Genomic DNA, 18298 nt, shown 5'->3' with positions numbered 1-18298 from the left:
ATTTTATTTCCTCGAAAATAATAAATTTATGATTTAATATTTTTAAAAATTATAAATTTATAAAATTGTATTTTGATTTCTATAAAATTTCATAATTTAATTTCGACCTCTATTTTTTTTTTCACTTCGCCTCTGAAGACATTCATATGAGCTTGAAGAACACTAACAACAGGTAGATAGCGGCGAATATAGTGGGAGGTAGGACCCTGACCCTCACAAACGGAACAATTGTCATTCAATCATTTCATAAATAATAAAGATGAATGTATATATATATAGTAAAATTATATTTTGACTCCCAAAATAAAAAAATAAAAAATTTAATTTTTTAAAAAACACAAATTAATACATGATAAAAATACATTTTAACCTCTCGAAAATTCGTAATTCAATTCTACCCCTTAAAATATTTATAGATTCGTCCATGCAAGTAGAATGATAATATATACAGACCAATGATGGGAGGACAAATGCTCCCTTTAAAAAAAGCCTTAGAAATATTGTTTGTTTAAAGCTAATGGCCCCCTCAATGAATCAATATCGTTCTCAAATCGAGTTGAGATTTTATATTTCGACTTCGACAAAATACTTTTAAGTTAATATGATTTTTCTTTAAAAAAACAAAAACTTTGATTGATTTTGGAAAACTTTTTAACTGAATCCAACTATTCTACACCACTAAATGCCAAGAGAAAAGAGTAGTGGGGGTAGCATAGGTGACTAAACATGATATAAGAGGCAGAATGATACTATTCATTCATGCGTAGCTTTTGGGACAGGTTTTTTCTACATTATTAGTAAACCCTAGTTTGGCATCATGTTCAAATAATTCAATTTTTTCAGAAAGTTAAGGGTTAGAAAAAATATAATTAATAGATTTGATATTCTAATTTTGGACTGAGTGATATTTTCTATTTCTTTTTTGAATTATATTAAAAGTATTTTGGTTGAATTTTTAATTTTTAATTTAATCAATTCAATTTTTTATTCGATTATTTAATTATAAATAAAAAATAATTTGAATTGATGTTAAGAGTCACATCTTTGTTGAATTTTTAATTTTTTTATTTAATCGATTCAATTTAATGATGTAATTATTTATAATGAAAATTAATAATGATTAATGTTTTAAAAATATTAAAAATTAGATGATTTAAGGAAAAAAATAAAAAAAACAAAGATAAAAGTGAAACATAAAAAACCCTTTTTTGGGGCACTTTTTAATCATTTATTTTTAATTTTTGATTTATATGCCTACAACCTCTTATTTTTAAATCAATTGGTTTAACAGACTAATTCGATCCAGATTTTATAAACTTGTTAATATCTAGTCGATAAAAGATACAATTAAGTGGTGATACATACCGTTATGAAAAAGTTAACAAAATGACTAGTGGAAGGACCTATTTCAAACGATATTGATAGTTTGAAAATTAGTTAAAACTTTTTAAAATTTAGAGACAAATTTAGAATTTAACCTATAATTTAAGGATGTTGGATGCAAATAGAGTTGTCCATGTGTAAAGTTGGTTCTAACAAAATTTTAGGCCTGATTGAGATCCTACCTGGCCAAAAAAATGGGCTTAAATTTTTGTCCAAGCCCGACCTGGTGTACCCATATTAATTTTTTAATTTATTTATATAAATTTTAAAAAATATATAATACACCAAATATACTAAAAATATTAAAATAAATGTTTCCCAACAAAATGATTTTTTTTACTTACATAATACTAAAATTAGTAACTTAACAAGCAAATACCTTTAAAATAGTAGCAAAATTAACAATAAAATAAGTGTAATACAATATTCAAACATTAACAACAAAATAGTAGCAACATAATAGTGAAATGGTAACAAAATAGTAGTAAAAAGTGGGAAAACAACAGCAAAACAACAAAAAAATTTTATATCAAATTCAGGTCGGGCCCGATCTGGGCAAAGAAAATATTACTCAAGACCTAGCCCATTTTCTAAACGTGTCTTATTTTTTGCTCAAACCTATTTTTCAGGCCTATATTTTTGCTTATCATAACAAAAATAGTTTAATTTCAATCGAATAAACAGTTTGATACTTATGTTTTGGTAAAATTTGAGATTTAATTTCTGTACTAAATGCAATCATTAGTATTTTTCCGTAAAAATAATCTAACTTAGCTTTAATTATTAATTTTTAAATATAAAGTGAAATTACAAAAATAGACCCATATTTTATTGCTATTTCTCATAGATATTTATAGGATACAATATGATTCTAACACTAACAAACCTAACAGTCAAATCTTATTACAACAAATTACAAACTTTGGATTATTAATTAGTTGATCCATTCATCTTCAAGATTCAAATAAGATTCTAGACCTCGAAGATCCAAGTGTTCACCTGCCTGACAAAACTCGGTACCATGACTGTACTCCCCGTTGTCCGCCACATTATTGCCCATTTTATCACCGCCGTTTTGGGTTCGATACAACTCCGGGATCGCGTTGTATTCGAATGCGAGAAGTTCATTGATATCGAAATCGACCAAGAAATCCATGGAATTGTTGTTAGTATTATCCTCATTGATGGCTGAAGAAGAAGGGGTCTCACTAGGACTGTTGACTAGAGTTTCGGATTTGGGGTCTAAAGTATCAACATTGACGGCCTTGGTGCACTTCACTGCTTTGGTCCTAATCACATTGTGAGAAGAAACTTGGGGGGTATTTGGAGAAATATTCCTTTTTTGGCCTTGCATCCTTTTGCTTAAATTTGTGTTCCAATAGTTCTTTATTTCATTGTCTGTTCGCCCCGGTAATCTTCCAGCAATCAGAGACCACCTAAAAAGAAAACACAAATATTTTTAGCTTTTTGGCTTTATTTATTGAATGGGTTAATTCACCAGAAGTCCCTGAATTATTAGTTGAATTTTGAATTAATACTTAAAGTTCACGTTTTGAAGTTTAGAAAAGAGTTAACTACTACTATCACTATCACTCTAATAGAAAGAAGTTCACGGAATAGCTGTCAAAAGGATCTATTGGAAAGATACTCATGGGTTAATTTCACTAAAAGTCACTAAACTATGAGTCAAATTTTAAACTAATTCTAATTAAGTATTTAATTAGGATTCCAATCCGTAGCAAATTAACGTTGGTCCTTTTGAAATGAAATTCAAAGTCACAAGATGGGATTTTTGGTGGGTCAGGCTTTCCCTTTGTTTTTTCTTCATTTTAACCACAGAAAATTGTGGTTTAGCCATTAAAACAACAATAATTGAGAATTTTGACATCAAAGGTTCATGAAAAGGATCTTTAAGGGGGGAAAAGTAAATCAGATTTCTTAAATGTACTAAGTAGCCAACAATGATTACAGATCATCAATATCTTTCGCACACTTTAACAATATATTAATTTTGATTTCATTAATCTTAAAAGCAATAGATGAAAGGTTAAATTATAATTTTAATCCTTCGATTATGCTCAAATTATTTTAACATATTTTTCCTTAAAACATGCTTCCCAACACACAAAAATCCAAGTAGCATGATGAGGTGAAAGGTATGCTTTTAAGAAAAACTCATATAAACTCTCAAGAAGAGAGTAAGAACGTTGGAAACCGCCTCGAATATTGACCGTAAAACAAAGTGAAATATATGCCTAAAAAATCCAAGTAGCATGATTAATTGAAAGAGAAATTTTTAAGAAAAATCCATATCAACTTTTTAACCATATTATACCAAATTAAGGTACTAAGATTAAATCTCAAATTAGAGCAAAGTAGAGTCACTAAAACCCAAATTTGACCAAAAGAGAGAAGAAAAGTGAAGTTTACCTGTTACCAAGGAGCTTGTGTAGTCTAATAATGAGCTCTTCTTCTTCAATAGAGATGTTCCCTCTCTTAATGTCCGGCCTCAAGTAATTCAGCCACCGGAGCCGGCAACTCTTCCCACATCTCTTCAACCCTATATATATATCAAGTTACAAATTAAACTCCGAAATCATACAAAAGCTTGGGTCAATGCTATTCTATCAAAGTTTCGAGTTGGTATATTATAGACAGAAAAACAATACTAGAAGAGCTTTGTCCAGTTTAGGATCTTCCTCAGCTCAAACAGAATAATAAGTATATTTTCCGTGAAATTTAGCAGGACTATACCAGCTTTTTGAGGAAGGTCTCTCCATTTGCCTTCACCATGGATGGTGATGTAGTTTTTGAGGATTTGGTCTTCATTTGCAGTCCATGCTCCTTTGTTTAGCCCTTCTTTGGCACAGCAAGGCCTCCTCCCCATATTTTTACACAGACACACAGTCGCTCTCTCTTTGAGTACTGGATTTCTTCTTCTTATTATTATAATTGTAGGTGGACGTCATTTTCTGGTGATTTATGGGGTATTTATATAGGGAAGCCGTTTAAACTACTTATACGTAACACCGTATACTGGGGGTTGATGTTTGCATGTATAAAGGAACCCCAGGTACTCTGAATTATTGAGTAAAAAAAAAGGGCAAACTGCACTCGAGGTTATTGAACTATTAGTAAATCTATGTTTTAGTTATTCAACTTTAAAAAGTTACAAAATAGTCACTGAACTATTTAAAAGTTTTCATTTAAGTCCCTAGACTGTTAAAATCGTTGTTGATGAAATAGCTTTAAACATTATGAATTTGCGAATCAAAATCTAAATAACTTTCTTCTTCTATATTCAACACTGATCGTTAAATTGGTTTGGATCTAAAGTATATTCTTTTACTCGTTGATGGGTATTGATTTGTTATACCGATCATTAAATAATTGTTTGGAGCTCACTAGCTAAACTTTTAAAAAAAAAAAACTTAACAATCAAATTACTTAAATAAAATCTTTTGAATAATTCAATAACTTAAATGAAAACTTTAGAATAGTTTAATGCCCATTTTGTAACATTTTGAAATTTAGTGTCCCATGTCCAAAAAATTCATATTCAAATTCCAATTTGACTCGGTCCGATTGATTCTGCTTACACTAATTAAATATATAAAAAATATTTCAATTTAAATTTGAGTTGGGTTGTTCAAAGTCAAAATATCTAGTCCAAGGTTCAACCCGCATATATGTATCAAACTTATGCCCACTTGATCTATGTACAAGTCTAATTCCAATGCTATATCAGTCTCTTATATATGTATGAATTTAGAGAAACTTTTGAACCGATGAAAATACGCTTTATTATTAATTATATTAATAAATTGAAGTTAGAATAATAATTTATTAGTATTATTATGTGATAATAATAAAAGTAATATTAATTAATATGATAGTATATTAATGTGAAATTAACTAATTTGATATTTTTAATAAAAATTTATACTTAGAAAAAAACATAATATAGTATTAATTATTCTGTATTTGAGATTTTTTTTATACTTAGAAAAAAACATAATATAGTATTAATTATTCTGTATTTGAGATTTTTAGTCATAGGTTTACAATTATTTGGTTTTAATAATATTTAAATAATTGTGAATGTTGTTTATCATTGTGTTATGAAATATTATGTCAAAGGAAATAAAGTATTAAAATAATAGTTTTTTGTAATTGAATTTTTAACTCATTTTAGAATTATAAATTATTTTATCTAATTACTTAATATTTACTACTGCTTGTTTCACACTTTTTTGTTTTTATTATTTTTAAAATGTTATTTTATTTTCTCAATTATTTTTTCAAAATTAATGGGCTTTTATTATAAATTAGATCAATTCTCATTTAATTAGCAAATATATATTTTTAAAAATTATAAAAATATATTATTTAATAAATTTAAAAATAAACACGTAAAATCAATGTAATGCATGTGATCTGGGAACTAGTATGACTTAAATGTGTAATATTCTCATCAAAATAAATTTAATTAATTAAGGGTCCGACAATTTCACATTTTTTAAAAAAAGTAATAATAATAGTTCGGTAAACTGTAGAAGAAAAAGGGAATGAGAGCTTTCAATTGGTGTAGATGGTGTGAATAGAGAATGCCATACAACAGTGATTTTAGCAACTCAATGACTTAAATGAAAACTTCCGAATAATTTAGTGATCATTTTGTAACTTTTTGAAATTAAGTAACCGAAATTCAAACTTATTTATACATTTATAAAGCCTTTTACTAAGTTGGTGTCACCCATCAATGGAGTCTCAACTCAGTTAGGGAAATTCTTTTGATGTCCCTTTCACATTTAAAAAAAAATTATTTGAGGGTACTTTAGTCTTTTTATTAAAAAAACCAACAATATGTGCATAGGATGAGATTTGAACTCATGCCAATTAAGTTAGCAAAACTTTAAATTTACCGGTCAATCAAAGTATCATTTTAATATTTGTATACATTTTAATTTTAATATGCACATTTTATTACTTTCATCAATTGTACGTATTAATAATGTTATTGATTGAAATGGAGTTACAAATTAACTCGACACCAACTTAGGGTTGATGACAACACCATGATAAATAATTGTATCCATTTCGTAATCTTAAACTAACGTATTCATGTTCTTATATTTCGCTTTCATTACCGCTTATTCTAGTTTTTTTATTATTCTAATATTTTACATATGTCATGTGTTATTAATTAGTTTTAAATCATACATTTCATTGTTTATCATATATTATTTTTAAACACAAATTCGTATTTTAAAACCATAATTTCTACACGCATACACGTGCGATAAACTTCTAAATTATTATTTAATTGTATTGATTGACGTTTACTTAATGGCTATTCAATATCACAGAGGAAAACAAGTGCCCCCTCCCCATGTGCAAAAGAAATCTGCTTTTCTTTGTTTCCCACAATTACTGTACGACTGCTTTTCGAGGCTTATTAGTTGAGGGATTCACGTTTTGAAGTTACAAGTTTGAGACCACAAATTCAAATTCTTTTTAATAATATATTCTGCATGCAAACAAAAAGAAAGGGGAGAAAAGCACTGTATATTCATCACAAATCATCACCATCATATTGAAAAGTCAATGCTTGTGTGAAATTACTAATGAAAAGCTTAATTTCTTTGTCTCTTTCAATTAGTTCAATAATTAAATTGTTAATTAACACTTGTTGAATGCATGGGATTCACGTGTGTGTATATATATATATTGACAGATAACACTGAAACGTGATAGGTGTGTTTAGAGATATAGAATGATTCTTTTTATTTTATTTTTTAAACGGTAAATTTAAGATTTAACTTCATAATAAAATTAATAAGTGTTAGATGTAGTAGTAAGACACATTGAATTCTTATTAAGAGAATGTAGGTTTAAATTTTAGAGACAATATTATTGAAAGGGGGTAGCCATGAATCTCTAACATAGACTTTAAAATGGGCATGAACAATACAAAAAAAAAAAATAGAATGAAAGAAAAAGATATAGATATTTTCATCGATATATAGGGTTTTTTTTTGGTATAATGATATATCTAGCTTTTAACGTTGATATCTTTTGTCAATTTGATATTTCTTCTTCTTCTTCTTCTTTTTGGAGTTAAATTTAATAATTAATCTTTCAAAAAGAGTCAAGCCATTTTTTTAATGAAAATGCTGACTGAAACATTATTTTTTAACAATATTGACATGGCAACCCGCGTGGTAGTCCACTATACTTCATGTTATGTTACATCAACAAATAATTTAAAATTTTAAAAAATTCAAAAAAAAAAAGAAAAAAAGAAGAAGCATGAAGTGCTTGTAGATTGCCATGTAACCTACCATGTTTAAAATTTTATTATTTTAGTTAGTATTTCCATTAAACAAATAGAAATTCAAGCCTTTTTAAAAGGTTGAGAGTCAAACTTAACTAAAAAAAAGAATAAGGTCCAAATTTAAAACAAATATAAACGATATTTAAATTAGGCATCATCCCAAAATTCCTAAAGTGGAACATATTACGCACTTAAATGCATCAAATTCACGTTTTTCTAAATTTATCCAACAACAATGATATCAATCAAACTAAAACTCAATTAATATATAATTAGTTTAGTAAACCAGGGCATCCATCGCCAACAGTCATAAATAATCCACTTGTTGCGGGTGCTCTCTGAAGAGATAAACGACTGACCATGAAATATGTTCCATTCTCATAAACAAGGATCGAACCTTCAACCATATAATTAAGGGATGAGGCGAGCAATCCCCACAACCATATAATTAAATATTTTTAGCACTACAACATAAGAATAATTATATAAAGATTAAATTTGAATTTTAAAATAATTAAAATGTTAACTTGTGATACGTGGAAATACGATATTGGATATGTTGTACATTAATGTTGAATGATAGCGTTTGAAGGCATGCCCTCCCTTGCTCCAATTAGAGAGCGACAATAGGTAGGTATCATATATTGCTTAAAAACCATGCAAAAACAACATCACGTACATCGACGTTACTTCCACGATGCATGGTAACGTGCGTGCTAATTAAGCTTATAAAAACAAAGAAATAAATTAATAACATTGGAACATGACAATAGCCAATAGATCAATAGTTCCTTTGCAATCCAAATTCACTAATTTAAATTAAATTTTAATTATAAAAAAAAGAAATAAATTAATAACACTGGAACATGACAATAGCCAATAGATCAATAATTCCTTTGCAATTCAATTTCACTAATTTAAATTAGATTTAGTTGATGAAGTTGGAGTTTCATTTTATGTTTGATGAATTGGTAGTGTATGTTGGTTCTTGAGACTTATTTATTTTTATGATTTAAAAAAATATAAAAGTACAAATTATTAAAATGATGAAATTGCATTTTAGTTTTCGTAAAAATATATAATTTAATGTTATCTCCCTCCTCTCAATATTTTTTTTTAACTTCAACCCTAAACTTAGGGTGATTATCTTACCTTATTCACAAGATATGAGATCAAGATATTTAATTGGGGCAGGTTTCTAGAGATTTATTTTGACCACACTAGCTTGGTTGTGAAGACTTAAACGCCTATATAATAAAGACTTGTTTGATAGTTTCATGTGTGGAATTAAGAGAGTACAATTGTGAGGAACATGCATGGGTGTAATTTATTTGAAATTAAATTATTGTAACAGTTTGAGTGAAATTTGTTAGGATTTTGTGTTATTAGTGTAGTAATTTCATCATTGTTTACTTGTAATTTTAGAATCAGTCGAATAAATAATTATTTTCACGTGATTAATTTAATATTTTGGGTATGGATGTCTTACATAGATTTTTTGTATAAAGCAAAATGTCTAGGCCAAACTACTGTGATATGGATCGGCTAGCTTGTTATACACCCTCCATTGAGCCAAAGAAGGTGGAACAACTTCTCAAGGATGAACATTAGCTACAAGTGATGCAGGAAGAGTTGAACTAATTTGAAAGGAATGATGTATATAACAGTTAGTTTTCAGAACAAAAAACAACAATGTTGTAAGAATAAAATGGATTTTTAAGAACAAAACAAATAAGCAATTCACTGTGTAGGATTGGATTCGAATTGAGTAAACAATTTAAGCAGTAACTCAACACTTTTGGTGTATAATTCTATATTTTGTTAATAAACTATATGATTCTTTTGGTATCGTTAATAAATCATATGATGACAGATCGTAAAAAAAAATAAAAAAAAAATTAATTTATATTGACGTATTAAAATTTGGTCTATTGACAGTGTATATATAGAATTTTTAAACCATCTACACATCATATAAAAGTTCATGAAGTTTGAGTTTAGTACATTAGCGAAATTATTGTCAATGAATTAAATGATGATATGATATCATAAAAAAACTTTTTAAAATAAATACAAATGACTTCATTTATAATGATATGTCGAAATTAAATTTACTAATCATATATAAAATTATAAATTATTGGTGCACCAAATATAAATTTTTAAATTTTGAATTTAATAGTTCAAAATCTAACATTTAATTTTGTTTCTTATTTACAAATTGTTTTTTATATATAATTTTATTTTAGAAATTTGTAAATGCCCTTGGCAGAGAGAGTATGTAAACTACATCATTTGGAAACAATGGACCACCTCTATTCCCTATGTATTTAAAAGATTACATTTGAACCAATTGAGTCTTAATTCGATTGGCATGCGTATTGTTGTCAATGTAGAAAGACGTGGATTCAAATATGCTAAAACACATTATTCTCTTATTTATGGGTTGAGGGTTGGGAGGGACTTTAATTATCTTCCAATTTAAGGTAACCCATGTACAATAATGTGCAATTTGGCACATTTGGTTATTTACATAATTTATTAAGTTACATATACGCATCTAAATATATAACAAGTATATAATTGGTTGACCTTAAAAATATATATAAATGGTTTGAAAATTAAAGGTAAATTATACTAGTAGTTACTTAATTATTAGTATATTTTATTGGTCATCCAATTATTCAAATTTTTTTTGTCACCAATTGTTAAATTATTAACAGAAAAATAACTTGACAACTTTTAAAATTGGCATAATAGCAACTTTAACCCTCAACATTTACACATTGTATAATTTGGTCTTTTTTGTAGTTTTGCTTTTCTTGACATTGAGAGTAAATTGACGCAAATGTATAAACGTCGAGGGTTAAAGCTGCTATTATGACAAATCTAAAATCTGCCACGTCATATTTACATTGGTTATTTAACTAATGGTGACTCAAAAAGACAAATTTGTATAGTTGGATGACTATTTTGTAACTTTTCATAATTGGGTGACAAAAAAAATTCTTACAAATATTTGGGTGACTAATAATGTAGTTTACCCAAAAATTAATTGCTTTGTTTCTTTCTTTCTTTCTTTCTTTTTTAGTACAATGGCTGTGCTTGAACTAAAATTGAAGATAACTCTTTTATCCCAACTCATAAACTCGAGTCTTTGCTCTTATTCCTAGATATTCGAAAATGGAAATATTTTTTAAAATTACATAATAAAAACTTTGTGTCTTTCAACGAAATTAAATTGGCATGTGAATGTGAAGATGAAAGGTGTGAATATCAAAGAAAATGATAAAACTAGAAATTGTGGCACGTGGGTGAAAAAAATTAAAAAATATTAAAAGTCATAAAAGCAAATATATTAGAGATAATTTTTCCAATGTAAAATTAAAAGATTCTGGTTTATAATTCTATATTTTGTTAATAAATTATATGATTCTTTTGGTATTGTTAATAAATCATATGATGATACATCATCAATTCTTTTTTAAAATAAATTCAAGTGACTCTACTTACGTATTGAAATTTGGTTCATTGACCATGTGTATATAGAATTATTAAACCATCTGTTGGGAATCGACTCGTATAAACAACAAACAAGTAAAATGGAGAAAATTGGGAACAAATATTTTACGTGGAAAACTCCATTACCCAAACCGCAAATACTAAGCTCAAAATTTCAAAGAGAAAACCGGTAAATAAAACCCTAAATCTCATAGGGCACTCACAAAAGGGTACAAAACACTCTTCATAATTGCCATGAAACTCTCACCAAAACTCATATGCGACTACATCTTGTCGGCCTCAAAGAAAAAAAGCCATTGTTGATTTTGCATGTCAAAACATAGATACAATGTCCCTTTTAAGTAGACTTAGATTAGAGTTCTAATCATACTAAAATATCCTTAGAATAATTAGAGTCTAACTGGGAGAATCAATCCTGCGTGAAGTCTAAAACGCAATTGCCAAATAGGAGAACACATCATGACGTGACAAATTGCCTCGTCGCGTCGTTGTCTCTACTTTATTGTTTCAACGTTGTCGCGACGTCCTAATCCTCCTCCTCCCTCCTCCTCCTAACGTCGGGCCTATTTTGGGTCTTATTCGATTGCTGGTCAAAACATCTTTCTAAATGCCTGCAAAACGTCTGATAAATACGAGGCACACCCTACACCATCTATGCATCATACAAAAGTTCTTGAAGTTTGAGTTCAATACATTAACGATGTATAAAATAATTGTCAATGAATCCAATGATAATACATCATCAAAAACTTTTAAAAATAAATATAAATGACTTCATTTATAAGGATGGTTCGAAATTGAGTTTACTAATTATGTATAAAATTATACACTCTCTCTTATTTACAAATTGTTTTTTTATATATAATTACATTTTAGAAATTTGTATATGTCACCACCTCTATTCCCCATGTATTTAAAAGATTCCATTTGAAGGCTACAATTTGGCCTCTTTTTTTTTTCCTTTTACAAGGTTCATTATTTTACAATAATGTGCAATTTGGCACATTCGGCTGTTTATTTTCTACCCATAATTTATTAAGTTACATATATATAAATGGTTTGAAAATTAAGGGTAAATTATATTGATGGTCACTTAATTATTAAGGAAAAATTACTTGACAGTTTTTAAAATTGATGTAATAGTAATTTTAATCCTCAACCTTTATATATTGTATAATATAGTCTTTTTTTTTGTAGTTTTACGTTATGTACGACATTGAAAGTAAATTAACACAAATATACAAATGTTGAGAGTTAAAATTGCTATCATACTAAATTTAAAATCTGGCACGTGATCTTTCTAAGAAAATTGTTAAATGATTATTAGAGAATATATAGATTGTATTTATTTTAACATTATGTCTTTTGAACGAAATTAAATTGGCATGTGAATGTGAAGATGAAAGGTGTGTGGATGTCAATGAAAATTATAAAACTAGAAATTGTGGCACGTGGGTGAAAAAAATTTTAAAAATTAAAAGATTTAAAGTCATATTTTATCTAAATATAGGAACTCACAACATATTTTAAAATGGGTTACAATTCTTGTCCGAGCCCTAGTTTTGTGTATTAATTTTATAATTAAAAATAAAGGAGAAAATTGTTGTTTGATCCGATAAATAAACCTAGTTTAAGTCAACAAGTTCATAACTTGATCCAAGTGTTTAAAAAAAGTAAAATAAAATCTTACAACTTAACTACAAAATCACAGTCTCTAATACAAAGTAACGTTTAATCTACGTACTCACCAACTTGTCAATAAGATCATTATTAGTTCATCAGTGGTCAATAATTGTTGAATCTCTAGATTCAATTGTTGTTTCCATTTTTTAATATTTTTTTTCTAAGAAAATTATTTAATAAATTCAAATTTTTATTTGATATTTTATTAATAATTTTTTTTGAGTATTCTCTGTGCGTGCTCGTTTTATTGTTCATGTTCAGGGTTTGTGGTTGTCTCTCTCAACAATGTCGTCTTCAAAATTTAAACCTGCATTAATACATATAAAAAAATTCTTGAGCACAATTCTATCAAGGTTTAAAATCAAAGCGAGATAATTAAAAATATAAATTTATTTAAATTAAAGTAAAGTAAAATATATAAATATGCTTATAATTTGGGTATTATTAATTTTTTTTTCTATTTGATGTTTGATTAAGCCGTGATTAGGGATGATAACAACCAGCATAGACCTTCCCAAAAAAGGCAAAATTTTATTTTTAATCTCTTTGAGAAATTCTAAAATCATAAGTTAATACATCGTAAAACTGCACTTTGACACTTCAATATGATACAATTTTAATTTAATTCATTTAAAATTTTTAGAAAGAATAAGTTAATGCAATAATAAAATTGTACTTTAGTCCCTTAAAAATTTATATTTTAATTTTGACTCTCAAAATAAATTTTTGACTTCATCATTGTGGATGCATAATTTTAAAAATCACTACCACCTCCATAAATGTTGAATGCATCTATCTCCGCCTTACCACGCTCCGCTTCAATTTAACTTTTGCTACTTACCCTTAATATTTTCAATCCTTTTTTTAAGTAAAACAAATATTTAAATATAATTCTTCAAAAAATCTTTAAACATAAAAAATATATGACATTTTTTTACATTACGTTATTATATTTTTACCCTGTTAATTGTTTATATATACAATAATAAAAGAATTTAGGGCAATTTTAAATTTACCATCCTTAAGTTTAAAAAAAAAGGGAAAGCAATGGGAATTAGCTTTAGTTTTGGCAATAAATAGTTAATATTTAAAATGGAAATCCTATTTTAATATTAATATTAATATTTAAGTAATAAGAAAATTGGAGGATCCAATGATGATTGAGAGAGATACAGGCAAAATCCTCAAAGCCTGGAACCAAAATGTTCCCATTTCAATAATACATTACGTATGTAAACACAATTTTTGAAAATAAATAAATAAATAAAATCATAGCGGTTGCTGTTTTACGTTAAGGTTTCCTTTTTCCAAAAAGAAAATTATTGCACTAAAAAACAATTGACTTTGAAGCCATTTACAATAAGATAATTAATTTTAGTCAACTAATTTATAAATGATTGCACATATAATATAGGACTATAAGTTAGCTCAACACTTATACATTACGGGTAAAACTAAAATTTATATAAAAAACAAGGACTTATAAATAAATAATAATAATATAATCAATATTCATTATAATTATTATATTTTGTCTATATAACTATTTATATAATTTATATTTTAACAATTCAACTGTTATATTTTTGCAATTTGAGTTGGCTCAACTTGAATTTAATTTAATTAATGAAAAAATATTTTTAAAATTTAAAATTAATTATAAAATATTAATTAAAATATATTTTAATATTTTATTAATTTTGAACGATGAAATCAGCTTTTTGGATGGATTGGGCCGAAAAGAACCTTGAGCTTGAAATATTTTTAAGATCAGGCCTCAGCTCAGTTTGACCCATGAACAACTTTAATATCAAGTTTGATATAAATGAGTTTTTTTTTTAACTTACTTGTTTTATGCAAAAAAAAAACCATTAAATTTTATTAATATATATAGATAATATTTTAAATCGATATGATATAGATATCAAATCGGTTAAAAATTTTACATGTATTATAAGTGCAAATATATTGATAAATTCAACGGTTGGACTGTTAACATATTAATGGTAAAGCGTCTTTAATTTTACACTGGTGTAAGTAGATCCATTCGTCAAAAATTATATTGAATTTCTAATTTAGGGTTTAAGGTGTCAAGTTTAGGATTTTGAGTTTATGTTTAAATAAAATTATTAACATTTATTTATATATCTTTCACTATTTTTTATTTCATTTGTAATGAAATGTGATGTTATTCATTAACAGTATTGGAGAGTCATATAGTCAAAATGTGTCCAACATTCACCCTAGAATATATATACGTTGGTGTGTATGTAAAACAAAAATATATATACGTATGTATACATATGATAATATTGTAGCTTGGCCATGAAACCTGGGGCCAACATTTGTGGACTAACAAGACGAGGTTGTCTGTGTATTTTGGAAATAATTCATATTAGGCTCTAGGCATAATCAAATAGAGTTTATTGATGTATTGATAAAAGTATTATGAAAGCGATTATATTAGGAGTTCGATTATATTTTGTTATTTTTACTTTAAAAATGAATAATTTTACTTTACGTATATTACATCAAAAAATAAATTGGTTTTTTTATAAAAAAATTTATCCATTTTTATTGTTAAAAATCAGTCCATGTATGTCAGATAGAATGAGATACATATGACACGCCATGTATATCTATTTGGTTATTCTATTAATCATGTCAATATTTAACAGTAGAAGTAGATGAAATTTTTAATAGAAAGAATCAGATTGCTTTTTACTATAATGTACAATGACTAATTTACTCGTTTTTTAAGTAAAGTAAAATGCAATCTAATTCCTAATACAATGACCTCTATAATATTTTTACCTTGATTGGTCTAATAATTCATTCCGAGTATTATATCCCCTATGCTGGGGGGTTTAGATTTTTTATTTTATTAATACTAAAAAATAATTTTAAAATAAATTTAGTTAAATTATGATTATTTTATTTTTTATTAGGAAAAATGAAAATATATTATAATTACTTTTAAGATTTGAAAGGATTTCAAATTGGGTAAATTAATATCTAGATCCATCATTTTAAATATATTATTTGAAAATAAATAAATTTATATTTTTGCAGGATATAAATATTCAACATTCTTTATCCACCTACAATTAACTTAAAACTAAGTATTTAAATGCATTATATCATAAACAAAAAATGGTTAGTAAATTGTTACAATTTATAAATCCTAAATTGATTTGCAAATGTCTAAATATATAATTTTAGAATAAACTATTCGGATTATTTTATATTATACTTTTTAATAATTGTGTCAAGAAAAAATTTATTAACTCTTAGTTCACGTATGTTGTATGTGATTTTATTTGTTTAAGTTTTATAATTTATTAAACAAAACAATTCTATTTTAGGTAATTGATTGGAAGTAACATTATTCAAAATAATAATTAATAAAAATAATTAAAATTTATAAATTATTTTATTAATTCAAATATTATAATAATAAAAGAATTCCTAATTCCTAATTGCATATTTTCATGTTTTCTTATATATATAATACTTAAAATTACTAATAATCATTTCCCAACCTTTAATTAGGAGGATGAATGCGTTCAAGTACACTTAAACTCACATCTTATTGTATCGGTAAGAATAACGATGCTAACAGATAAATATAATGTAATATAAATTTAATATAATATAATAATACTCCAAATGCAAGAATGTTGTCTTATTTTGAAAATGTTTTTTTATTGATGATTAGATACTTTAATAATATGAACCAATATAAACACATGTTAAAATGACATCACAATTGAAATAAGAATGAAAAAAAACTAAGCAAAATTTATTTATGGCATACATAAATTTTAAAATCCAAGATCCATAACTTAAATCTTGATACTTAAAGATTTAAGATCTGATACCATATGATAAGAGGCCGCAGATCAAGATCAAATTCAATTTGTTTAATGCAAAGAAAAACCAATTGGACTTAGGAAAAACTTCTTCCCTGGCAGCAAAGGAACTTGAAAATTGTGTTTGAAGGTTAGAACAATTTAAGAAAACAAACTAAGAAGATTAAGTAGTCAAGAACTAAAATTAAATCGATGAATAGGAAGATTGAACTGAATACGAGATGAATAGTAGATAGTTGTACGATTAAACTTTTTGAGATATAAACCTCAATAAATTCAATTAAAGGCTCTAATTAACCCTCTAAGAAATAATCCTTGGCAAATTGAAGAAAGAAGAATGGATTCTCATAACTCCTTGAAGAAAATCGAGAAGAAAAGCTACTTCAAAAAATTATAAGAAAATAATCTTGCACGAAAGAAATTAACTTCAAGAGTTGAAAATTTTATTAATAAATGAATGCCTTTAATGAATAATAAAGAAGCTTTTATATAGGTTAGCTAATTACATCGGAATCGAACTCTCAAGTATAATTAAACTCTAATTAATCTAAATAAAAAGTATTTTTACTATAACTAAGCTTTCTTATTGACTAATAAACATAAAACTACTAAATAACTTAAAATACTTAAAAATATCCTAAAATTTAAAATAAATAAATAATAAAAATATAAAACCTAATAGATATAATATTGGGCGTGTATATAATAAAAGTTAAGCCTAAATATCAAATCGAATATGGCTTAAACTTGAATTAAAACCCAAAACTCGTAATTTCCCATAATAATCTCGTCCAAAAATTTTGCTCGCTCAATCTTCACTAAAACGATCATAACTTGATATCTCAAACTCAAAATTGAGTAATTTAAAGTGCATTGCGTAGCTAAGAGACAAATCTTCGATCCACATGAAGGCGTATTGACCGAAAAATGCTTAGAAATACACAAGTCAACTGATTATAACATAGGCTAAGGTGTGTGGGATCGATTGAGCGCCTAAGGCTTAAGCTTGTTAACATCTTCCACGTTGACTTGTTATCATGAATTGAGATTTTAAGTCTAGGAACAAACTTGGACCCTTCTAATTCATCCATCCTCACTCCGTATTGAAATTTAAAGTCCATCACATCATCTTGAAGCTTCAACTCTTATTCTCGAATTTTCTTCGTGATTGATACATTCTAATATAAAATACTTGTGAGTTTGACCATTGGACTAGGAATTTGTTAAATTACTTAATTTTTAACATTTTAAGTATAGAGATTGGATTTCAAAATTTGTCAAAATACATTAACTAACAACATATTTAAATCAAGAGAAGCTAGAAAATTTTTTTTAGAAGAGTTAAAATAAAATTCAAAATTCGAGGGAGGGGAGAAAATGAATATAGTATTAAAAAAACCTTAATTGAATGATAAAACTTTCAAGACACCGAAGGGAGGTGAGGTCGAGACCCTGCCTGCCCTTTGCATTCACCCTTGATTTTTAACCTTTTAAATTCGAG

At 26.6% G+C, this 18298-nt stretch overlaps 1 protein-coding gene across 1 annotated transcript; it reads right to left on the bottom strand.

The window, feature by feature from the left end:
- Positions 1-2190: 2190 nt before the first annotated feature.
- On the bottom strand, positions 2191-4367 carry LOC107929871 (transcription factor MYB1). The gene is made up of 3 exons (XM_016861404.2): positions 4138-4367; positions 3814-3943; positions 2191-2819 (listed from the first exon to the last, which is right to left on the bottom strand). The coding sequence occupies exons 1-3, from the start codon at positions 4268-4270 to the stop codon at positions 2318-2320; spliced, it is 765 nt and encodes a 254-aa protein (XP_016716893.1). The 5' UTR covers positions 4271-4367; the 3' UTR covers positions 2191-2317.
- Between the last annotated feature and the right edge of the window lie 13931 nt (positions 4368-18298).

Source organism: Gossypium hirsutum, chromosome A07 (genome assembly GCF_007990345.1).
Source record: "Gossypium hirsutum isolate 1008001.06 chromosome A07, Gossypium_hirsutum_v2.1, whole genome shotgun sequence".
NCBI lineage: Eukaryota > Viridiplantae > Streptophyta > Magnoliopsida > Malvales > Malvaceae > Gossypium > Gossypium hirsutum.
Note: the sequence above shows the minus strand (reverse complement) of the source record. Positions and strands in the feature narration are given on the sequence as shown.